The following is a 26,517-nucleotide window of genomic DNA, read 5'->3' on the forward strand; positions in this document are numbered from 1 at the left end:
AAATCTCAGTGGCTTTCTTTTCTCACTTAAGCTATTTGTCCAAAGTGGGTCAACGTGGGGCTATGCTATTTGTGGTCACTTAGACAACCAGGCTGATGTAAACTCCATTATAATATATACTTCCACAGTCACTGTATTCAGGGGAAGGAAACATGGCAAATTGCTTATAGACTCAGATATTCTGCCCAGAAGAATCATATGTCACTCACTTTCATTGCCCATGAGTTACATGGTCCTTGTGTCTTCTCTGAGGCAGTGAGGAAGTTTCCTCTTATGTTTCTGAAAGGAGATCTAAATATTTTTGAATAGCCATAGTGACTATCACAGTAAACATTTGTAAGTTACTTAACCCCTCTGTGGATCAGTTTGTTCACTATAAAATAGGAGCTAATGATAATATCTACTTGATATGGCGGATGTGAGGATTAAGTGGTATCATACATGTATAGCTCTTAAAATAGTGCCTGGTACTTAGTAAGCAATAAATTCTTGCTGCAATTATTGCTATCATTATTGTTATCAGGCTCTTACTATGTGATGACACCATACTACCTGCTTTATTTACACAGATTACTTCTTGAGATAACTTCTATATAGTATATACTATTACTCTTCTCATTTATAGGATAAGAGAACCTTGGTTCGGAGCTTTTGACTAGCTTGCCTAAGTTCCACAGCTAATAAGTAAAAGATGAGATTGGAATCTAGGTCTGACTCCAGAGCCCTCAATATAAACTGAGACTCCCTCCCAGATAGCAAATAAATATGAATAGAATTCAGAAATGCATACCATGCTTAGAGAACTCTGTGTTTGTTTGTGTAATATATGTTTATGGTTGTGATTTTATACTGAATTTTTAATATATTCGTATTTTCTGCTAGTTTGTTAGTGTTTCTAGTTCATATAATTAAATATACAGTTTCTCAGTATTCTGTGTAGTCTGACGGCTAAACAAATTTGAAGTTGATTTTGTTCTTCATTAACAGGTGAAAAAACTTGAGCCAGAGTCATTTAGTGATCCCAGAAACCAGTTAGTTGGTAGCATATCCTGAACTCAAAGTCAGATTTCCTGACTTCGATTCAGAGCTCTTCCTACTGCCTCAGGTTGTCTCCTTGTAGTTTATGCTGCACATCATCCTTTTTCAAATATTTGAGATGCTTTTTGTCTCCAAATTTTGAGTGAATTTGTTGTAGAAATCACAGTTAAGCTTTTTTTCCTCATAGCTCACATTACTGCATCTTGATTGTAATTTATCAACTTTGTCTTTTAAATATTCTAATGTTACTAAACACCCAGGACCAAATTAAATATTTGGACAGAGTTTCTGGTAAGAATAAATGCCTCCAGAGAAGCTTCTGTGGAAAAATATTATAATGATGAGCTTAAGAGTACCAATAACTTTTCTTTTTCATGTAAGGTAATTTAGAGTCCAATTTCTGAAGGCACAGAGATGCCAGTGGAATTAGAGATGAATCAGACACATTACATTTTAGGTTTATCTTAAGGTATATTGGCAAGAAGTAAAACAACAACTTTTCAAAAGCTTGTTACTTTTCCTGCCAGTGACATAAGAATGTACATATAACAACCTCAGATATATTGTAATTTTCAGAGTTAAACCTCTTAAGGAAATGCTGAGCTCATTTTCATGGTCTGTTTTCCCATAATTAAATGGTATTCTTGTTTGGTAATTTCAGTGTATTTTCATGTAACTTATCTGGAAAGTTAACAGGATATAAATTGAGTTAGAACTTCTCAATCTATTGCTATATAGTGGAGATATTCAATAAGGAAGTCACACTTTTTTCCGCTCAGTATCAAAATATGTCGGTCATCTGTCAAGAAAATGAACTGAATCTGTGCTGTGTGTTATTGCACTCATGGGGAAATGCTGTTTTAAGGCTAATGATCCTTGTCCTGGCCTCATGCAATTTAAAATATTAATTTTTGTGTTAAAATAAATACTGCTTTATAAAACTGAATGCAGAATTTAAGGGAATTTTTAATATAAAGCATGAGGTTTATAAATTGTGCCCTTACTCTCCCTGCTAGACATGCATACTCTTCTCTGCCCTACAGTCCTAATTCGGATGAGAGAGAGAAAGAATATATCATTAGCAACTATCTTTAAGGCATCTTTCAGCAATAAGCTAGAAACTCTTTGTTTGTTTGTTTGTTTTTGAGACGGAGTCTTGCTCTGTCACTCAGGCTGGAGTTAGAAACCCTTCTAATGGTGTTTTTCTGGAAAGGGGAGTATGGAGAGTCTGGCAAAAAGGGAATTTTAGCTCTATGTGTAGCCATATTTTTTTTAAAAAAAGAAACTAAATATTGCATGTGAAATTAAAATTTAATTTTAAAACATCTGTGATCCTTGATGGCACTTTTCCTCTTTCTTTAAAGTAAGAAAACCATACTGCTGAAGGTGGAGTTTAAAACAAAGATTGGAAAGTAATTATTTATAATTTCACCACCCTGACATAACTACTTTGAACTTTCTTTTTTTTTTTTTTCTTTGAGACAGAGTCTTGCTCTGTCACCCAGGCTGGAGTGCAGTGGTGTGATCCCACATCACTGCAACCTCCACCTCCCAGGTTTAAGCGATTCTCCTGCCTCAGCCTCCAGAGTAGCTGGGATTATAGGCTCCTGCCACCATACCTGGCTAATTTTTGTATTTTTAGTAGAGACAGGGTTTCACCATGTTGGCCAGGCTGGTTTTGAACTCCTGACTTTAAATGATCTGCCCACCTCGGCCTCCCAACACTTTGAACATTTTGATGTGTTTTCTTCCAATCTTTGTTCTTATGTATCTATTTATTATTACTATTATTATTATTAGGGTCTCACTCTGTCACCCAGACTGGAGTGCAATGGCACAATCTCAGCTCACTGCAACATCCACCTCCTGGGTTCAAACCATTCTCCTGCCTCAGCCTCTAGAGTAGCTGGGATTACAGGCGCCTACCACCATGCCTGGCTAATTTTTGTATTTTCAGTAGAGACGGCGTTTCACCATGTTGGCCAGGCTCGTCTTGAACTCCTGACCTCAAGTGATCCACCCATCTCTGCTTCCCAATACTTTGAATATTTTGATGTATTTCCTTCCAATCTTTTTTCTTATGTACTTATTTATTTATTATTATTATTATTATTATTATTATTATTATTATTATTACGACAGGGTCTCACTGTGTCACCTAGGCTGGAATGCAGTGGCACGATCATGGCTCACTGCAGCCTCAACTTCCTGGGCTCCAGCAATCCTCCCACCTCAGCCCAGCCTCCCTAGTAGCTGGGACCACAGGCGCGTGCCCTCATGCCCAGATAATTTTTGTATTTTTGGTAGAGATGGGGTTTCGCCATGTTGCCCCAGCTGGTCTCAAATTCCTAAGATCAAGCAATTCACCTACCTCGGACTCCCAAAGTGTTAGGATTACAAGTGTGAGCCAACATGCCCGACCTGTATCTATTCTTTTAATATACTTATAATCCATATACTTTCTCATAAATATTTCATTGATAATTTTGTAATATAATTTTTAAAATAGCTTTCACATTCTTTTATTGTTTGCAGAGCTTGTAAATAAATATTTGATCCTCACGGTATACCTTTGAGGTAAATAGAATAAATTTTAGCTCCATTTTGCATATAAGGGTATTGAAGCAGATGCTCATATAATGCCTCTACTTGGTACTACAGTAGACTTCTGTTCATGACAGAAGTACTTGCTAACACAGGCAAATGAGTGCATTTAATGTTGAAAGAACAAAACAAATCGTTCTGTAGATTCTTATTCCCTGGACTTAGTCCTTCCTTCCTGGGCTAAGTGAACCCTTGAACAGCACTAGGCAATGCTGAAAATACAGATTTTGTCAGATTTTAATAAGTGCTGTAAACACCAAGAATCTCGAAGTGATATAATGAAAGTTACAGCTAATGTAGTTTTAAACTTGTTTTTTCTTTGTTTCACCTTGAAAAAAAGAAACAATCAGTAGCTTTTAAACAAAAAAGATTAAATCTAACCACTTGTTCTGAATTACTATGGTAGGGTGAGAACTGAGGCTCTGTGTATGGAAGTTGAAGTTTGAAGTTTTATCATTGAGTAGGTTATCAAAGGAGAAATGTTCCTAGGAAACTGGTCTTGTAGAGCTTAAATGTGTCAAATTTGAATTCTGTGGCTATTTGTAACTTTCTGAAGTCCTGAGCATTGTTATTAGGTTTCAAAGGCAAAATGTAGCAAAATAATTCTGAGTTTTTCAATTTCTTTCAGTTTAAACTGTAAAGCATGTTACAGTTGTGCCTATTCATCTTGTGAGGAAAACTAAATTTCATCTTACTGTTCGAAGTAGTAAAGACCACTAACTGCTTTGCCTCCCTGTAACTAAAGTTTTCTGTCTTCAGCTTTTGTCTGAGGAAATTCCTCTGCTATTGAGCGTCCTCTGTTTTTCTTTTAGGAAATCTTCCTAGGAAGAACATTTAATTTGTAAGTCAGTTGATTAAAATGAAAAACACTTTGATGGGATTAGTTTCCATTTATTACACTATAGTTTTTATAAATGTTCTTCAATTTTCCTTCTCAAACATGTCATCCTTTACTTGCAGTCTTCATTGGCTTTTGAGAGGGTAAACGATTTAGGATTTATTGCCTGTAAAAGAAAGAAACATTCTTTCTACCTCCTCTCTTCAGCGTTGTCTCACAGCTGCAGGTTTGAGCTGAAGAGCCGTGTAAAATGTAGGAAAATAGAGGAGCAGTGTTCCTTGAACCAATAAGGACCCTTTCCCTGGAATTGTTAACTATGAATTTTATGTTTGGGTTCAGATACTAGGGACCTTTGTTACTTCTGCTTTCTCATACAGTAGTTCCCCTTTATCCATGGGGGTACATCCCAAGACCCCCAGTAGGATGCCCGAAACCATGGATAGTAACAAATCCTATACATGTGGTACACATGAATTTCTCCTTCTTCACAATTTCACAGATTTATCTTTACTGTAGATCTTAGCAACCTCAGCATTTGTGATTTTTTTTTTCCTTTTGTTAAGTCAGGAACTTTTTCCTTTTCACTTAAAGAAGCACGTTACAGCTTCTCTTTGGCATATCCAAATTGGCAGCCTCACTTCTCTTCTGCTTTGGGGCCATTGTGAAGTAAAATAACACCAGCCCTGTGATAGTGCAACAGTCGATCTGATAACCTAGAAGGCTGCTAAGTACCTAATGGGCAGGTAGTGTATACAGCATGGATATGCTGGACAAGGGGAGGATTCACATCCTGGGTGGGATGGAGCAGGACAGCATGGGATTTCATCACACTACTCAACAGTGTATAACTTAAAACTTATGAATTATTTCTGAAACTTCCCATTTAATATTTTTGGACTGCAGTTGACCACGAGTTAACACACCTGGCAAAGCAGAACCACAGATAAGGGGGGACTACCGTCTATGCTGATTACGTTGCTTTTCACAGACTCCAGCCTTGAATTATATTGTTTTAGAGCTACCTACCTTAATATGAATCTGGATTTCCAAACATGTAAGGACCCAGAGCTGTGTGGTCCTTCTCAGGTGTTTTCTCAGCTGGTGTTTTCTGTATTCCTTCCTAATACATTTCCATCTGTGAATGTATTAGGATAATTAACAATCACCTTAGCTGGTTACCCCACACATTCAATTCCTCTTTGTCTGTTTTTCTCGTATATTTAAATAAATACCATTACACACATCAGCCATTACCCTCTTTCCACGTCCCCTACTAGATTATGAACTGTAAAATAATAAGTGTTGTTGGGTTTTTTTAAATCTTATTTACCTCTGTATCTTTGATGCCTAACATAGTGACATACCATAAACTGAAAAACATTGTTTTTCAGCTTTAAAAAAAAACTCATGTCTCCTCTTGATAAATACATGAATTCCCTTTTCTGATATATCCTGCATGTGAATCACCAAGATGTGAGTAAAAAGTATACATATGTGGCCGGGTGTGGTGGCTCACACCTGTAATCCCAGCACTTTGGGAGGCTGAGGCAGGCGGATCACAAGGTCAGGAGATCAAGACCATCCTGGCTAATACAGTGAAACCCCGTCTCTACTAAAAATAGAAAAAATTAGCCGGGTATGGTGGTGGGCACCTGTAGTCCCAGCTACTTGGGAGGCTGAGGCAGGAGAATGGCATGAACCCTGGAGGCGGAGCTTGCAGTGAGCCGAGATCACAGCACTGCACTCCAGCCTGGGTGACAGGGCGAGACTCTGTCTCAAAAAAAAAAAAAAAAAAAAAAAAAAAAAGTATACATATGTATCTTTACCAAACAAGAACATTAACTTTTTGTGCTTTGTATACTTAAAACAAGCTTGGTTTTGTTTTTTGTTTTTTTCCTCCAAATACAAAATTGACTGTCACTGAAAACACCTTTTCATATATCACAGGCCTCCTAGGGGGAGTAAGGCTTTACCAGCACTCCCCATCCCAGCTTATATGGACCCACCTTTTTACCGTTTCATAGTATACCCATGTCCCAGGAAATTGGGGAAGTACTCTACACTAAGGAAATAATTCCAGGTTTTATTGGATTACTTTAACTCTTAGTTCAGGCGCTGGTCCAGAAGTTGTCTTACTTGGGCAATCACCTCCTTGTTTACTAATAATAAAAGCAGTGCTTAGATTGCCTCTGTAGGAAGGGCAACTTGGGACCAACAGGCATCATGAAAAAGCCAACGAGGTGGACTGTGACCTCAAAAGGCAACACTCTGCTTGTAAACGACAAATTTTGCTTTGGAAGAGGAAGTGTTTTTTATTTTCCCTGCGTTATCACCGTGCTTTACAAAAACTGATATAAAATACTATTCTTAGATGTTTTGGTTTTGTGGAGTTTTTTTCTTCACAACACATTTTATGTCCTAATATTGACAGTTCTCCATCAAGGTTCCATTGAGGGGGCAAAAGGCATATATAGTGATCCAATTGTCTAGCAAGAAATCTGAACTGTGACAGTCTCTTTTGATGATCTAGTACTTCTGTGGTTTTTAAGAAAATATCTGATTTAAGTTTCTAAAATTTTTACTTCAGAAAAATCATGTACTATCACATAAGGAATTTGGAGAAAAAAATCATAAAGATAGAAGATTAATTTTTGTTTCTAACTCTGGCCTCTTTTTCTCTTTTTTTTTTTTCGAAAACAGAGTCTCTACAAGGAAGATAACGGACTGTAAAATTCTATAAAGCAAAGCTACACATCACTTGACACGAAACACCATCTTGGTTACATAATGAAGGTGATCAACAAATGTTTGTTGAAATATAAACTCTCTAGGCATTTGCGTTAGATGGAGGCTGGATTATTTCTTTTGTGGCCAAAAAACCCCACTATTTAGCTTCAAAAAATTTGCAAGTAGTATATTGTTAGTACAAGTCATCCTTTTTACTAAACTGATTACAAGACTACAGTTAAAGTATATGCAGGCCACAGTTTATAGATTCTAGTCCTGATGTTTTTTCCGTTATTTTGAACTTAGAAACTAGCTTTACCTTCAAAATATATTAAGAATCTGACCACTTCTCACCATCTCTGCTACTGCTATTCTGATTGAATTCTTTCAGCTGTTTTGTTGCAGTTGCTTCCCAAATGATTTCCTTACTTTCCCTTTTCCCTCTCCACCTGCATTCAGTCTGTTCTCAAAATAGCAGCCAGAATGATCCTATAAACATGTTAAATTTTATGCCTTATCTGCTGAAAACCTTCCAGTAGCCCCGGTTAGCTTTCAGACCTCATCTTTTCCCACTAGTTCAGTCCAGCCACATTTGCCACCTCCTCAGTCACACCAGGTGGACTCCTTTGCACTAGTTGTTTCCTCTGCTAGGGCCACTCTTTCCCCACATACATGCATAGTTCTTTCATCTCCTTCTGGTCTTTCCCAAAGATTACCTCAGTGAAGCCTTTCATGGCCTCTGTATATAAAACTGCAGACACCCCATCATTTCCTTGAACTGTTCCTAACCTCTTTCCCTGCTCTGTTTTTTCTTGGTACTTCAAACTATGTATCATTATTCATTTTACTTATTTTATCTTGTTTTTTTTGTCTGTTCCAGTACACTGTGAGCTCTATAAGGGCAAGGATCTTTGCCTGTTTTGGTCATTGCTGTATTCCCAATGCGTAGAAAATGCCCAGAATGGTAGATAATGTTTGTTGAATGAATGGATCAGTTTCTCTATAGTTTGGTTCCTAGGGTAGCCTACCAAAATTTTAATAATCAATAATAAGGCCGGGCACGGTGGCTCATGCCTGTAATCCCAGCCCTTTGGGAGGCCGAGGTGGGTGGATCACAAGGTCAGGAGTTCAAGACCAGCTTGGCTATGATGGTGAAACTCCGTCTCTACTAAAAAAAAAAAAACAGAAAAAAGATTAGCTGGACGTGGTGGCAGGCACCTGTAATCCCAGCCACTCGGGAGGCTGAGGCAGAGAATTGCTTGAACCAGGAGGTGGGGGTTGCAGTAAGCAGAGATCAAGCCACTGCACTTCTGCCTGGGTGACAGAGCGAGGCTCGTCTCAAAAATAAATAAATAAATAATAAAATAAAGATCAATAATAGTCATAGGAGCCTGGGCTATCAATTTTAGGTCTAGAGAGCCATATTTCCTGTCCACCCCCACCCCAGTGCCCAGCCAAACACACCCCTCCTTATGCCCTTCTCTTGAAGCAGCAAGCCTTATGTTTAGACCCTAATTGCCTCTCCCTACCCCAACCCTCCCCTAAAACCTAAGTACTTAATTACTCCCAAATTACCTCTTCTCTCTCCTCATCTTTTTCCCTCTCATCTCTCATATAAAAACCTATGGTGAAAGAGTTTTTAACTGAATTTCACTTAACTGAACCCCAGTTAACTGCCTGGCAGGATTAGCCAGTGTTCTCATTCCCACTGTAAAACATATTGATTAATGTCCACAGCCCACTGATTGGTTTTAGCTAAACGTTCACAGCTGGTAGACTACTCTCTAGTAAGCCTCTTTTCTTTCCTCCAATTAAATTGTATGCATATCAAAGTCAGTTGTGTTTATTCCCAAACCTCTTTATACCAGTTCTCTGGCATAATAAAATACATAATTAAAATATTCTAAATATATAATATGGCAATTTTAAAATGAATGAATGTTACATTTTAGAGTGCTTTTAGATTCACAACAAAAATGAGCAGAAAATACAGAGACTTCCTATATATTCCCTGTCCCCCCACACACACAGCCTCCCCAACTATTAATATCCCTGGCACCAGAATGCTACATTTGTTAAAATCAATGAACCTATATTGACACATAATCACCATAGTTTACATAGTGTCCATCACTCTTGGTGTTGGACAGTCTGTGAGTTTTGACAGATTTATAATGACATGTATCCACCATTGTATCACGTAGAAAGTTTCACTGCCCTAAAAATCCCATGTTCCACCTATTCATCCTACTCCCCTGGCAACCACTAATCTTTTTACTGTCTCCATATTTTTGCTTATCCAGGATGTCAGATAGGTGGATGGATTTACAACATGTGGGTTGAGTTTCCCTTATCCAAAATGTCTGGGACCAGAAGTGTTTCAGGCTTCAGATCTTTTCAGATTTATTATTTATTTATTTATTTATTTATTTTGAGACGGAGTCTCGCTCTGTTGCCCAGGCTGGAGTGCAGTGGCAAGATCTCGGCTCACTGCAAGCTCTGCCTCCAGGGTTCACGCCATTCTCCTGCCTCAGCCTCCCCAAGTAGCTAGGAGTATAGGTGCCCGCCACCACACCTGGCTAATTTTTTGTATTTGCATATTTGCATACACATAATGAGATATGTTGGGGATGAGACCCAAGTCTAAACAGGAAATCCATTTATGCTGTATCCATTTACCTTACACATGACTTGAAGGTAATTTTATAGCAATGATTTTATTAATTTTGTGTATGAAACAAAGTTTGTATACATTGAACCATGAGAAAGCAAAGGTGTCACTCAGCCACCCACATGTACAGTCTGTGATTATTTGGCATCACCATTATTCCTGATTCTGAATTCATGTGCTACCAATAAGCAAATCATTTTCTTACATTTATTTGCACATAAGTACTTAACAGTAAAAAATGTGACATGCCATTAATACAGTGAAAAAATAATGTGTTTGGGGTAAGCAGTACAGTAGCATCACCAGTGCACCTGTGCCAGCTGTTAACAACAAACAATGGCAAGTTGAATAAGTATCATGTGCCAGTGTTTTTATTGTGACCCGTTACGTGAAGTCCCATGTGGAATTTTTGTGTTTTGTATTTTCATACAATGAAGGAGAGCTCTTGTTCTACATCCTTGCCAGCATTTGGTGGTATCAGTGTTTGGGATTTAGGGTATTCCAATAGGTGTGTAGTGGTAGCTCATTATTGTATGAATTTCCTCCTGGGTCATCAAGTGGGCACTCAGGAAATTTCAGATTTTGGAGCATTTTGAATTTCTGATTTTCAGATTAGGGATGCTCAATTTGTATAGCCTTTTCAGATTGACTTCTTTCACTTAGTGATATGCACTAAGTTTCCTGCATGTCTTTTCATGGCTTCATAACTCATATCTTTTTAGCAGTGAATAATATTCTATTATCTGAATGTATCACAGTTCAGCCACTCACCTACTGAAGGACATCTTGGTTATGCCCAAGTTTTGGCAATTATGAATAAAGCTACTGTAAACATCTGTGTGCAGGTTTTTGTGTGGACATAAGTTTTCCATTCATTTGGGTAAATATTAAGGTAAGAAGTGCAACTGCTGGATTGTATGGCAAGAGTATGTTTAATTTTGTAAAAAACTGCCTGTCTTTTGAAATGTCTGTACTATTTTCTATCCCCACATAATGAAGGAGAGTTCCTGTTGCTCCACATTATTGTCAGCATTTAGTGGTGTCAGTGTTTGGGATTTTGGCCATTCTAATAGGTTTGTAGTGGTAGCTCATTATTGTTTTAATTTGCAGTTATAGTTGGCCCTGTGTATCCTTGAGTTCTGCATCCACAAATTCAGTCAATTTGGGGTGGAAAATACAGTATTCAAGAGACACAGAACCTGTGGATACAGGGCTGACTTCTTGTAGTCATAGGTTCTGCAGGGCCAGTTGTGGGCATCTACAAATTTTGAGCTCACAGTGTACTGGAACAGACAAAAAACAAGATAAAATAAGTAAAATGAATAATGATACATAGTTTGAAGTACCAAGAAAAAACAAAGCAGGGAAAGAGGTTAGGAACAGTTCAAGGAAAGGGGGTATCTGCAATTTTATATACAGAGGCCATGAAAGGCTTCACTGAACAAAATTGATGTTAAAGATTCAATACTTAGACATGAATATCTAACATGAATGGAAAGTTGAAAATTCCAATACAGAATATACATCAGTCAGCCATGTTCACTAAAGTAGACATGAACACTGACTCCATTGTTTGAAGATAGTCTCACTCCTTACAAATAATAAAGGAGAATGCATATATGAGGAAACATTTAGAGAATGTATTGAATGTCCCCCCGTTTCAGAGTTAATCCATTTAAAAGATACATAATCTGCAAAAGTGCCTGCTTGAGCAATAATTAAATACTAATTGAATGAGGAGCCTCCTTCAGTTGAGGGGTAAGGTGTGGCTTTAGGCAAAATCTGGCCACAATATTATGATGAAGCTGTGAAATACATAATTGTATTTGTTCCTCAAATGTATATTTAACAAATGCCCATGATATGCTCAAAACCAGGCTGGGGGAAATTTAAAGGTAAACAAGGCACTGTTTATAACCTAACAAAACATGTAACTAAGGGTTAGAAAAGACAAGTGTAGTACAGTGAGTCAAGTATTATGATGGGTGTTTAGTACAGAATGCTCTGGTGGTACATAAAAGGGGCATCTGATACATTCTTGATTGATCCAAGAACACATGCTGAAAGAAGACACATCTAAGGTGAGATGTGAAGGATAAGAAAGTATAATTGGCCAGACAAGAGAGACTGGGGTACTAGGAAGTATTCTAACCAAAGACAACAAATGGCAGTTGCAAAGATGTAGAGGTCAGAGAATATGGTGCATTTTCTCAGAATGAATCAAAGACATAAATGTTAAGAGCTAAAATTATAAAGCTCTTAGAAGAACTCATAAGGGTAAATCTTCACAACCTTTGATTAGGCAGTAGTTTCTTAAATGTGACACCTAAAGCACGAGCAACCAAAGAAAAAAAAATAGATAATTTGTACTTTAAAGTTAAAAACGTTTGTACTTCAAAGACCACTATCAAAGTGAAAAGACAACCCAGAGAATGGGAGAAAAATATTTGAAAATAGTACATCTGATAAGTGTCTAGTATCTTCAATATAAAAAGAACTCTTGCAATTTTGCAATAACAATACAGTTTTAACCCAATTTTAAAAATGAGCAAAGGAGGCCGAGTGTGGTGGCTTACACCTGTAATCTCAACACTTTGGGAGACTGAGGTGGGTGGATCTCTTGAGGCCAGGAGTTTGAGACCAGCATGGCCAACATGGCGAAGAAACCCTGTCTCTACTAAAAATAAAAAATCAGCTGGGCATGGTGGTGCATACCTGTAATCCCAGCTACTACTTGGGAGGCTGAAGCACAAGAATCGCTTGAACCCAGGAGATAGAGGTTGCAGTGAGCCAAGATCACACCAGTGCACTCCAGCATGGACAATAGAATGAGACTCTATCTAAAAAAAAAAAAAAAAAAAAAAAACACAAAACACAATTTGAAATAGGATTTGAATAGACAGTTCTCCAAAACAGATATACAAATGCACAATATGCATAAGAAAAAATGCTTAACATCATTACTCATTAGGAAAATACAAACCAAAATCACAATAAGATACCACTTCACATCTACTAGGATGGCTCTAGTAAAAAAGACAATACCAAGTGTGCTGAGCATATGGAGAAATTGGAACCCTAATACGTTACTAGTATGAATGTAAAATGGTAGAGGTGCTTTGAAAAACAGTTTGATTTTTCCTCAAAATATTAAACATGGTGGTGCCAGATGTTCCAGCAGCTCCACTCCTAGGTATATGCCCAAGAGAATTGAAAACATGTCCACGCAAAAATTTATACACAAATGTTCATAAGCAGCAGCATTCATAATAGCCAAAAAGTAGAAACAACCCAAGTCTATCAACTGATATGTGGATCAACAAAATGTGCAATAGCCATCCAGTATAATATTATTCAGCCATAAAGCGGAATGAAATTCTGATACACGCCACAATGTGAACCTTGAAAACTTTCTGCTAAGTGAGAGTAGCCAGACACAAAAGGCCACATATTGTATGATTCTATTTATATGAAATATCAGAATAGGTACATTTATAAGGACAAAGTAGGCAGGCATGATGGCTCATGCCTATAATCCCAACACTTCGGGAGGCTGAGGCAGGAGGATTGCTTGAGGCCAGGAATTCAAGACAGCCTGGGCAATATAGCGAAACCCTATCTCTACAAAAAAAAAATTAAAAATTAGCCAGGCGTGGTCTTAGCTACTCAGGAGGCTGAGGCAGAGAGATCACTTGAGACAAGCAGTTTGAGGCATCAGTGAGCTATGATTGTGCCACTGCACTCCAGCCTGGGTGACGGAGCAGGACCCTGTCTCTTAAAAAAAAACAAAACAGAAAGTAGATTAGTGGTTGCCCAGGCCTAGGAGGACTAGCAGGAAGGGAGAATGGGGATTGTTTGAATGGGGATTGTTTGCTAAAGGATGTTGTGTTTCTTTCTGGGGTGATGAAAATGTTCTAAAATTGGTTAGGGTGTTGGTTGCACAACCTTGTAAATATATTAAAAACCACTGAGTTGTATGTAGTAAAGGGGTGAACTTTATGGTATATCAATTATATCTTCCAAAAAAAGCAACTTGGTATGCTTTTTGGCGTGAGTTGGGGTTGAGGAATGTGAAAAGATAATGCTGACTGAGTTGGAGGATTTGGGTGAGTTTGGTTGAAAAACTTTGACAGAGATAATATGGCAGTTGGGAAATATCCTAAGAACATACAAAGTGATTACTAAGAGCACAGAGGGCCCAGTTGTGATTGGATACCATACATTTATAGTAACACTCTTTATTTTGTCATTTTTTTTCTCCACCATCTTGAGCCAAAACTCAGAGTTGATCTACTTCTAGTGTATAGGAAGATGTAGTGCAAGGGAACTGAGTGTTGGCAAAAGAACATTTGCAATGTAGCTGTCGAATCTAAGCTGGACAGAGAAGGGAAAATCAAGGGCCAATGAATAGAGGTTTGTATGGTTCAAGGTGAGTTGTAACAGGAGAATTAAGAGAGCTGAAATGATAGGAGATGGTGGTAAGAGATTTTTGGGTATGAGGTTGATATAACCAAGGAAGCTGATGTTTTAAAGGAACCAAAGGTTTTGCATAAAGGCTGTAGTATGGAAAATGAGATGGGCAGAATCCCACCTCTCAATTATGAGGTGTGTGGTTGGAGAGGGAGTGGTGGGAAGGAATATGCTGCATCTCTATGAAGAGACTTAGGGAAGTGGGGTTAGCATGTGTAAAGTAAGAAAAGGGCACTTGAAAAGAGCCAACCCGAGAAACCAGAAGTACAAATATGCTTCCAGCACTGTCCAACACATTTGGAATAACATAGTCACATTGGTGTGATCATCCCTATTATTGGGAAAGATTACTAGAGCAATCTTAGTTGAGGAACATTTCTTAAGTTCCACCTAATTTCCTTTGTTCTGGCCATATATCGACCACAGCAATGTTCTGATTATGATCTGGCCTACTAGATGACTACAGAGAGAAAATGTGTTCACTAGTCATTAAGTATCTAGTAAGCTTAATATAATTCTCATTACAATCTTTATAATCATTAAAATATTTTAAATTGGCACTCTTTTATATATCAGTTTTTTTTCAGTGAGTGGTTAGTGTTAGAGGGAATTTTGGGATTTCCAAAGCTCAGGTCCAGACCTTGGTTCAAAGGGTTCTAAGTGGCAAAGTAATACCATTTTTGTGAGGCTTCCTGGTAGAAGCCTTCACTGGATAAGTCCCCTCTACTAGGAAACATCTGCGTGATAGACCTGTTTATATAAAGTGCAGTGAAGAGCCAAACTTGTATACTGCTTTGCCTTTGAACAAATTTCTCTTCTTTCCCCATTTAGAGCAGCATTCATTACATTTCTTAAGTGCTTTGCATAAAATTTCGAAGTTCAGTGTGACCCCTGTACTGGGATATCATCAGGCACAGATGCTACATGTGAAGGGGTTTTGGCAATCAGTGGCTTGGTAGCCATGATTCCTTTTGAATCACTCCCTCATGGACCATATGAAATACATTCTCCCAGGATCCCAGACATATTCTTGGGAATCACTGTATTTTCCGACTTACTGGACTAGTTTAGAGGCCTCTGGGTTTCACTGCACTTTTCTTCATTTCCTTCTTTTGTTGATCTTGGCCCTTTAACCTTCCACCCACTTTATTACTCATTTCTTAGGGACCTGACTACTCAGTAACACTGAGAAAATATATCTGAAACCATATGGGTTTGAATACAACAAACTTAAGAGAGGGGAAATAAAAAAGGAAAAAATGTGTGTTCTCTGAACTTCCTTTGTTTATATGATCTGTTTATATGTTGTTAAGGTTATGTTATCCAGCTGCCTCCCCACGTTTCAGAAATGACTAAAGATATCTGGAAAACACTCTAACAGGGTCATGTTGGCATAGTGAATGAAAAGACACTTCATTTGTCCCTCACCAGATAATATATCTTCTTTGGAGGCATGGGAGCAATGCCAGGAGCTTTAAATGCTGAATCTCAAGGTTCTTGAAAGGCCATTGACTTCTAGGGATACTTTAGAAAGAAGCCAGTCAATGCCAGGCGCGGTGGCTCACACCTGTAATCCTAACACTTTGGTAGGCCAAAGCGGGCGGATCACTTGAGGCTAGGAGTTCAAGACCAACCTGGCCAACATGGTGATACCCCATCTGTACTAAAAATACAAAAATTAGCCAGTGTGGTGGCACCTACCTGTAATCCCAGCAACTTGGGAGACTGAAGCACGAGAATCACCTGAACCTGGGAGGCATGGGCAACAGAGCGAGACTGTCAAAAAAAAAAAGAAAGAAGCCTGTCAAGTGAGTTCTTTAAGGTATATCCCTGGCCATTTGAATGTTTGCTTACTATGGTTAGTCTGTATATGGTATCTAACAGATAGTACAGTTTTCTTTTGGTAAAATGAACATTGACATTGGTGTGAGGTGATGTTAGCAACCCAGGCTTTAATCTGGCCTTTGTATAATGTGAATTAAAACTTAAGTACACTTGAGTCAGGGTTATTCAGTAAAACATGTAGAATGGAATTTTGTGGTATTTATTAGAGCTATTCCACTTGTAAACACCTTATCTTGAAGGAACTGAAAAGAGGTAGCAGTTCCTGCAGTAGAATAAAGTGCTTATGCTGGTTGAGTGAGAAGTTCCTCTCTACCTTGCACGCTCTACTCACTGTAATGGGTAATATTTGTACAGAGATGTGTTTTTCCCATCAAGCTGTTTATGGAACTTGGCCTGCTAAATAATAAACTTAGAAGTGAGAATAAGTAAGAATAAGGAATAAAACATCAGTGTTATCTTTTGGAAATAAATCACTCCATTGAACATGGAGAATGTGGTCTTCGTGTCATTGGCATTTTCTTCATATTTCCGCCTCAGTGGAGTGATACTGGCTCTGCTTTGCTGCTGTGCTTTCCTTTTAATTGCTGTTTCACTAGGTCTCCTTAGCAGCAGCAGCACCTGAAATAACTCCTGAGGAAGCTCCTAAGTGAATTCTTGTAATTTGCTTCTCAATTCTCCCAGTTGATTGAGGCACTCCTTTTCTTGAGTGCTTTGCAGTTCTGTGTAAGTGGCTGATGTTTGGGGTCACTGCTGAATGTTTTGTTTGAATATCCCTTTCATGATGAAGGGAAGACTGCTGCTTTTAACTACATGGGGTGACGCCCTTTGTGGTAAGCCCTGAAAGGCAAAAATCGTTTTTCATAGTGATATGCCAAATGAAATTATTCTCTTTGTCACTTTGTCCTTTTATCCTTTCAGTCTGATAACCTCAGTTCTTGTGATTTGTTTGTTTTCTTCAATTAAGCTTAGTTGTTTCCTGTACCCAGGTGCATGCTATTTCTGCTCTTGGTTATGATGGTGTGTGGAGCATATTTCTGACCTGGAAGTGTGGTTTCTTTGACTCAGAGCCACATCAGCATGCCTTCCATCCTTTACTTCCTTTGCATTATTTCCTTTTGGAGGGCTTAGTTTGCCACCATTTAATCTACAGATGATTCATCTGGGACTGAGAACTGGTAATGCTGTAATAACAATACCTTTCTTTATATAATACTCAATGCACTTACTACCTTAGACTTTCTCTGTTTATGAAGCACTTTCATTTTAATCTCTCACAACAACCCTTTGGGTTAAGTCAGCAATTTTGTCTAAGATGGTGAAATTGTAGCTCAAAGAGCTTAAATAGCTTGCTCAGAGTGGCAATGCTTCTGAGTTACCCTGCTTAACAATTTCTACAGGAAATGGATACTTTTGAAGATACTCTGGATAAATAAAAAGGAATTTTCCAAACCACATCCCATTTGTTAAAACCTAACTTGTTTTCAGTCTGGTCAGTTGATAAGATGAAGGTTAAAAGACCCATTTACCATACAGTTTACATTGATGTGTCCAAGTCAAGAAAATAAATATTTAGGTCAGTTTTTATTCCGTTGCTTATATGATAAAGTTCAAGAAGGCTGGCTCTTAAATTAGTGGAACTTGAAATGGAAGTAATTAAGCCATTAATTTTTTTTTATTATTCTCTTTTCCTTTCAGAGAGATGGAAAACTTGATGACTAGCTCCACCCTACCGCCCCTTTTTGCAGATGAAGATGGTTCCAAGGAGAGTAATGATCTGGCTACCACTGGGTAAGCAGCTGCTTTAGGACACTGGACTTCTCCATAGGCCTCAAAACAAAGCTTCTAACAAAGGAAGAGGTCCTAAAGAGGCAGCTTTATATCATAAGAACAGAGGGTGCATTTGTTTCACTTTGCAAAGAGAGTCACAGCCATCATAAACCACTTTGTAATCTACATTCAATTATCTTTTGCAGTGCTCTCATTTTTGTGAACTGGTACAACAATATGTGGAATCTAGCAAACACTGGTGACTCCAGTTAAGAAAATTATATAGTCACCATTAAGGAAATACCTGCCACAGAGCTAGCTCTAAAAAACGAATGCATTTTCTGTTCAAATTACCACAGATATTAAAATAGTTTTTTCCCAAAGATCAGATTTTTTAATGTGGTTCTTTATTCAAGATGCATAGTAACTTTAGCTGACTTCTGTTCCTTTCCCTGTCCCACCCCCTTCTCCTTTCTTTGGGATCTTTTGACAAATATGTAAAGAGATATAGAAAAGGGTTAATAACAGTAGTCCACCTCTTCCCTTGAAAATCTCTGTTTCACTTGAATTTTTATCTTTTCTAGATGTTTAGAAGTTATTTGGCAAAGAGAAAATGTGTCCACTAATAGACTGAAGTGCTAGCTAATCCCTAAGATGAATTATTTTAATATTCTTTAGAGCTCTTTAAAAAATAGGCTATACTTTGTAATTCTGTTTCCTTCCCTCACATTTATGTCTCACCTCGTTGATATCCGCCTTTGACCTCACTACTCAGATGAAAGTGTTCTCCAAGACTTTCTAAAGGCTGCTTAGTTACTATATTCATTCAATAAAAACTTTCTGAGTATCTACTATGTGCCATTGCTCCAGGCATTAGATAGAAAGCATTGATCAAAACAGATAAAAATCATAGGCCCTTTAAAGTTCAAATTCTACTTGTTGAGTCAGACAATAAACAGGATAAATAAGTAAAACGCATACTATGTTGATAAGAACTATAGTTTAAAAAAAGAAAAAAGTGGAGAAAAGGGATAGGAAGGGTTTGGGGATGCAGTTTTAGACAGGATGGGCCAGAAAGTGTTTAATGAGAAAGTGACTTGAATAAAGACCTGAAGGAAATAAGGCAACTAGCATGCAGTTTTCTGGGGAAGATTATCCTAGGCCGAGGGAGCAGTAGGTGCAAAAGCCCTGAGGCAGGAGAGATTCCATCTTATTGAAATAGCCAGGAGGCCAGTGTGACTAGAGCAGCATATAGCAGCAGGAGAGGCAGTAGAGGACTACATCAGTCCTCCTCAAACATACGAATTGCCAGGAGAGCTGATGAAAATGCAGATTCTGATTTAGGAAATCTGAGGACCAGAGATTCTCCATTTCTAACAAGCTCCCAGAGAATGCCAGTTCTGCTGGTATGAAGCCCATACTTTGGGTAAGAAGAGACTAGATCATAGGTATCAAAATATTTAGAGATCAAAATAAACCCTTTAACTTTTACTCTGAAGTGGGATAACATTGGAGGGTTTCACGCAGAATTATATGATCTGACTTAACAGTTTTATAAGATCCCTCTGACTGTTGTATTGAGAATAGAGTGAAGGGAGCAGGGGCTGGAACAAGGAGACCAGTCAGGGAGGCTCTTAAAATAATTCGGGAGACAGATCAGAGCCTGAAGAACCATCATCTTGTGACTTTCACAAGAGTGTTTTTGGTGGAAATAGTGGGGGCAAAAACCTCATTGGAGTGTGTTTCAAAGATAATGGGAATGAGGGGTAGTGAGAAGTATAGAATTCTAGATATATTTTGAAGGTATACTTAACAGAATTTGCCTGAAAGAAAGGATGAGCAATGTAAGAAGGGAGAAAAAAGCAGTCAAAGGCAACTCAAAAGTTTTGGTTAAAGCAACTGGAGGGATAGAGTTGCCATTAGCTTAGATGGGGAAACCCGAACAAGTGTGGGAGGGAATTGTAGGAGCTCAGTTTTGGAAATTTTACATTAAAGATGCTTATTAGATATCTAAGTGGGGATGTCAAATAGGCACTTTGATATCAGGTTCTGCTATTAGGGGAAGTTTAGGCGAGACAGAGAAAGTTGGGACTTATCAGCATATAACATTCAAAGCCATGAGACTGAATGAGATCACCAAAGAAATGAGCACTCTGTAGATGGAAGAAAGAAGAGCTCTAAAGCCTGACCTCTGGGATACTCCAGCATTTAAAAGTCAGACAGAGGCCGGGTGCAGTGGCTCACAACCTGTAATCCTAGCACTTTGGTAGACTGAGGTGGGTGGATCACTTGAGGTCAGGAGTTTGAGACCAGCCTGGCCAACATGGTGAAACCCTGTCTCTACTAAAAATACAAAAATCAGCCAGATGTGGTGGCACGTGCCTGTAATCTCAACTACTCGGGAGGTTGAGGCAGGAAAATTGCTCGAACCAGGTGGCGGAAGTTGCAGTTAGCTGTGATCGTGCCACTGCACTCCAGCCTGGGTGACAGAGCAAGCTCCGTCTCAAAAAAAGAAAAAGAAAAAAAAGTCAGAAAGTATAGGAAGAATCAACAGAGTCTAAAGTGAGTTGCTAGAAAGGTTGCAGAAAAGCCAGAAGAGTGACGGGTCCTAGAACCCAAGTGAAAAAAAAAAAAGTATTTCAAGGGAGGGGAAAAGATCAACTGTGTCAGATGCTTCTGGTACATCAGGTAAGATGGGGGCTGAGAAATGACACTGGATTTAGCATGGTTGTCATTGGTGGCTTTGACAAGAGTTATAAGCATATATCTCCTTTGAAGTGGGCTTAAGGGAGGAGAAGTTAGTGAGTATAAACAAGATATTTCCAGGGGTTGTGCTATAAAGGAAAGGAGAAAAATTGAGAACTTAACTGGAAGTGGGATGGAGTTTTTTTCTTTTCATTTTGTTTTGTGTTAAGAGAATTAATATCATACGTATATGCTGATTAGACTGATCCTGTAGAGAGAAAAGAATTGGTATTGCCAGAAAGGACAGAATTGCTGAAAATCTGCCCCTGAGTAGGCAAGAGGGTGTGAGATCAAGGGTGCAAATAGAAGGGTTGTTGGCTTTAGCTAGGAACATGGATAATTTATTCATGGTAACAAAAGATCCCCCTTTTTTCCAGTCTTCATCCAACTTGTCATCAAGAAGGCATGTGATGCCTTTGGCCATTCCTGTCCACTTAAGTCAGGGATTTATGGGATTGTGAATTCCCATGTGAATTCCCAAGTGATTCCTGTCCACTTAAGTCAGGTATTCATAGGATTGCTACTCTTTCCCAAACCTAGTTCTCATGTTTTACCAAAGTAAGAATTTACAAGAATTAGTAACTTAAAAATTGATGGCACAGTTGAAATGAAAATGACAGTGAAAGAACAAGTTGCCTAACACATCTAAAATGATTGAAATATTTGGAAAACAGCACTGCAGAGATCAAACTGGATCTCAATGGTACCTCTTTTCAGAGAAAATGGTTGGCATTGATTTCATAGCTTCTTTTACTTACTCTTTTTTAAAGGACCTCAAAAATGTAGGAACTTCCTGCTAAAATCATCTATTATGTTTCCTAGAAAGAGTCAGAAAAGTTTAATTTCTTTCAGTCCCAGGACAGTCTGCTTCCTGTTTTCATCCATTTCTCGGTCCACTGTAATCTGGAATTTATTCTCATAATTCCACTAAAACTATACTTAACTCAAATTGCCAGTGACCTTCAGGTCTTCAAATTTAGCAGACACTTTTTGGCCTATCTTATTCAACATCTGCAACTTTTTATTTGATTAGCCACTACCTTTCTCAAAAGTCTTCCTGCCTTGGCCTCTGCAATCGTCTTCTCTCCAGTTATCTTAATGCCCTTCTCAGTCTCCTTTCCTAGTTTTTCTACCTTGCTCATACAATGATATTGCTTCAGCTGAGTTCTATCCTGACTTTTCCTTCTTCTCACTGTCTTTCTGGAGAATATCTAGCACTGCCCATTATTTCCATGGGCTAATGCCTCTCAAGTCTATCTTTATGCCCTTTTGTTCCACTTCTGTTCTCCTGGGGCATGTTTCCAGTTGTCTGTAGTACATTTCTACTTAATTATGCTACGGGTGTTTCAAATTTATCATTTTCTTGTCTGTCTGTCCACACACACACACACCCTGTTCTTACTTTAATATTAAGTACATAACCATCAATTGGAAGCCTCAGAATTATCTTTGACTCTTCTTTTCTTTCACTATTAAAGTCAATCAGTCATTAAGTTCTCTCCATTCTGCCTCTTTTTTCTTTTTCTTTTTCTTTTTTTTTTTGAGACTGAGTCTTACTCTGTCACCCAGGCTGGAGTGCAGTGGCACAATCTTGGTTCACTGCAACCTCCCCTTCCCAGGTTCAAGTGGTGCTCCTGCCTCAGCCTCCTGAGTAGCTAGGATTACAGACACTGCCATCATGCCCAGCTAATTTTTTTATTTTTAGTAGAGACAGGGTTTCACCATGTTGGCCAGGCTGGTTTTGAACTCCTGACCTCAAGTGATCCACCTGCCTTGGCCTCCCAAAGTGCTGGGATTACAGGCATGAGGCACCACACCTAGCCATTCTGCCTCTCAGGTATCTCTTAGCTGTCCTTCTGCTCAGAATCCTGCGTGCCTTTGTTTCTCACTTAATCTATTACAGTAACCTCTTGATAGTCTCCCTTTCTCCTTTTATACCAAGTTCTTTCTATCTGGAATGGTGGTGTTTACCTTGATGAATACATACTCATGTTTTAGGACCTCCTCTATAAATTCTTTCTTAACATCCCTCCATACATATAAAATTCATCATACCCTCTACCATACCTCTATGGTACTTTTAACAAGCTTTTATTTTAGTACTTATGTTGCATTGTAATTATTCCCTATAGCACTATGGGTTGTGCATTCTTTCAGAATAATGACTGAATATTACTGTATTATCCATCTTTCTACAACTCCTCCCTCGATCAAAAACAAAAACAAAAATACTCACTAGCACATGGTGTTACCTTTCCTTCTATTCCTTTGTCCACATGTAATAAGGTAAGTCCATCTAAGACCCTACCATCATCTGTATCTTCTTGTGTTCACTCTTCAGAAGGGTGAGATCTAGTTTGCTAACTCATCTGGAACAATATAGTGGGAGCAGGAAATAAGTACATCTGTTTGATTTATTAACATGTATACCTGAACTTACTGAACTTGATAGTATTGTTCTTAGATGATCTGATTGTCACTAAGGCTATAACCCAAGAAGAAATAGCCAATGAAATGTACCATTAAGAGATTTTTCTTAATACCCTTTAAGAACTCTTTTGTGATAGTTGACAAACTGCCTCTACAATTCCCATTGCTATTCACTTTTTTCATTAATAGTGTTTTCCCTTTACATTGGAGATACATGAAAGGTAGCATGTAAAAGTCAGATTCTACTGCATATTCAGAGCTAAAACATGAAGTCTGTGTTGAGAGGAGATCATCTTCTTGGAAGAAGATTATAGTTGTTTTTGGTAGGAGATGTCTTCATGGAACAGACCTGGTTTAATCAAGCACTGAAACTAGTGTTTTTTAAAACACCCTGTAACCCTCTGTGAGTACATTGTTTACATTTATACAGAATATTGGGGGAGTTAATTCAAGGACTGGCATGTGCTTTTGCTGTCAGGGAAATTTATCTAGAACCTTAGTAAATAGGTGGAGTTTTTGTGTTGTTGATACTTCTGCCTATTATTCAGGTTAAATCACCCAGAGGTTCCATACAGTAGTGGCACCACATCATCCACCAACAATCCAGAATTTGTGGAGGATCTCTCCCAAGGTCAGTTGCTTCAGAGTGAGTCTTCAAATGCAGCAGAAGGCAATGAACAGAGGCATGAAGATGAGGTAAGCTGAAGTATCTCCTTCTGTTCCTATCCTCTGAAACTTCGGAAGAGGCAGTCACAAAGAAGGTGTGTTGATCAAGGTGTTCATCATATGACCTTCTTATATTCTTAGTCTGATACCTGCAAAATTTTCTGTTTTCTATTTCTTGTTTTATACGGAACCATATTAATAATTTTAATGACATAGACAGGTAGACTGTTTTTTCCCTGTTCCCTAAGAAATGTATACTTACCTCAGATGTTGAACAAATACTTGTTGAATGAGTGAATGATTTAATCATTAATAAGTAATTAATGAGAAGTGTACACGCCCTTGATCAAGGCTCTGCTCACCAAGCCCTGCTGCATGGAGCCCTATGTGCCCAAAGGATTCATACTGCTTACCAAATCCTTCACCCTCCCATAGAGGGTAACTTTCCCTAACTCACACAAAGGCATATGAGCCTGGGCAGTCATGCCCTTTTTGGACTTTCAGTGTTTCTTACAAATAACTGATTACATTGTCAGTGTTTTAAGGCACTCTTTTTTTTTTTTCCAGCCAATAAAGAGTGCCACCATTGATTTTTGTCTCTTTTCTTATTTTAAAAAAGCTGGCTGGGCATGGTAGCTCATGCCTATAATCCTAGCACTTTGGGAGGCCAAGGCAGGTGGATTACCTGAGGTCAGGAGTTCAAGACCAGCCTGGCCAACATGGTGAAACCCCGTCTCTACTAAAAAATACAAAAAATTAGCCAGGTTCAGTGGTGCGTGCCTGTAATTCCAGCTGCTTGGGAGGCTGAAGCAGGAGAATCTCTTAAACCCGGAGGCAGAGGTTGCAGTGAGCCAAGATAGCACCACTGAACTCCAGCCTGGGCTACAGAGCGAGACTTCGTCTCAAAAAAAAAAAAAAGAAAGAAAAAAAAACTCTGATGGTAGTTTCTTTTGCTGTGCAGAAGTTCTTTAGTTTAATTAGATCCCACTTGTCAATTTTGGCTTTTGTTGCCATTGCTTTTGGTGTTTTAGACATGAAGTCCTTGCCCACGCCTATGTCCTGAATGGTATTGCCTAGGTTTTCTTGTAGTATTTTAATGGTTTTAGGTCTAACATTTAAGTCTTTAATCCATCTTGAATTAATTTTTGTATAAGGTGTAAGGAAGGGATCCAGTTTCAGCTTTCTACATATGGCTAGCCAGTTTTCCCAGCACCATTTATTAAATAGGGAATCCTTTCCCCATTTCTTGTTTTTGTCAGGTTTGTCAAAAATCAGATAGTTGTAGATACGTGGCATCATTTCTGAGGGCTCTGTTCTGTTCCATTGATCTATGTCTCTGTTGTGGTACCAGTACCATGCTGTTTTGGTTACCGTAACCTTGTAGTATAGTTTGAAGTCAGGTAGCGTGATGCCTCCAGCTTTGTTCTTTTGGCTTAGGATTGACTTGGCGATGCGGGCTCTACCATCAGAGTGAACAGGCAACCTACAGAATGGGAGAAAATTTTTGCAACCTACTCATCTGACAAAGGGCTAATATCCAGAATCTACAATGAACTCAAACAAATTTACAAGAAAAAAACAACCCCATCAAAAAGTGGGTGAAGGACATGAACAGACACTTCTCAAAAGAAGACATTTATGCAGCCAAAAAACACATGAAAAAATGCTCATCATCACTGGCCATCAGAGAAATGCAAATCAAAACCACAGTGAGATACCATCTCACACCAGTTAGAATGGCCATCATTAAAAAGTCAGGAAACAACAGGTGCTGGAGAGGATGTGGAGAAATAGGAACACTTTGACACTGTTGGTGGGACTGTAAACTAGTTCAACCATTGTGGAAGTCAGTGTGGCAATTCCTCAGGGATCTAGAACTAGAAATACCATTTGACCCAGCCATCCCATTACTGGGTATATACCCAAAGGATTATAAATCATGCTGCTATAAAGACACATGCACACGTATGTTTATTGCAGCACTATTCACAATAGCAAAGAGTTGGAACCAACCCAAATGTCCAACAACGATAGACTGGCTTAAGAAAATGTGGCACATATACACCATGGAATACTATGCAGCCATAAAAAATGATGAGTTCATATCCTTTGCAGGGACATGGATGAAACTGGAAAACATCATCCTCAGTAAACTATCTCAAGGACAAAAAACCAAACACCTCATGTTCTCACTCATAGGTGGGAATTGAACAATGAGAACTCATGGACACAGGAAGGGGAACATCACACTCTGGGGACTGTTGTGGGGTGGGGGGAGGGGGGAGGGACAGCATTAGGAGATATACCTAATGCTAAATGACGAGTTAATGGGTGCAGCAAAATAGCATGGCACATGGATACATATGTAACAAACCTGCACATTGTGCATGTGTACCCTAAAACCTAAAGTATAATAATAAAAAATAAATTAATTAATTAATTTTAAAAAAAAGAAAAAAAAACTAATTTTTTTTTATCTATCCTATTGGCATTTTTAAAGATTATAATGAGTGCTTAAAGCTTCTTAAATACCTTAAAAAAAAATTTTTTTTTTTTTTGAGGTGGAGTCTTACTCTGTTGCTCAGGCTGGAGTGCAGTGGCACAATTTCAGCTCACTGCAACCTCTGCCTCCCAGGTTCAAGCTATTCTCCTGCCTCAACTTCCCAAGTATCTGGGATTACAGGCGCATGCCATCATGCCCAGGCAATTTTATATT

The 26,517-nt window shown here is 38.5% G+C and overlaps 1 protein-coding gene across 5 annotated transcripts in view; it reads left to right on the top strand.

Annotated features, from left to right (window-relative positions):
* Positions 1–26,517, top strand: part of HMG20A (high mobility group 20A) — a 101,058-nt gene that overhangs the window by 19,744 nt on the left and 54,797 nt on the right. For 3 of the 5 annotated variants that reach the window (XR_004030573.1, XM_030814856.1, XM_003275439.4), the window contains exons 2-3: positions 17,889–17,981; positions 23,684–23,831. Coding sequence is in view for 4 of the 5 variants with exons in the window: in XM_030814856.1 (XP_030670716.1) it covers positions 17,893–17,981; positions 23,684–23,831 (237 nt within the window). In the remaining variant the exon portion in view is untranslated. Of the gene's footprint in view, positions 1–7,180; positions 7,274–17,888; positions 17,982–23,683; positions 23,832–26,517 lie in introns of all 5 variants that reach the window. The other 2 variants (XM_012507471.2, XM_030814857.1) reach the window with 1 other exon arrangement.

Source organism: Nomascus leucogenys, chromosome 6, assembly GCF_006542625.1.
Source record: "Nomascus leucogenys isolate Asia chromosome 6, Asia_NLE_v1, whole genome shotgun sequence".
In the NCBI taxonomy this organism is placed as follows: Eukaryota; Metazoa; Chordata; class Mammalia; order Primates; family Hylobatidae; genus Nomascus; species Nomascus leucogenys.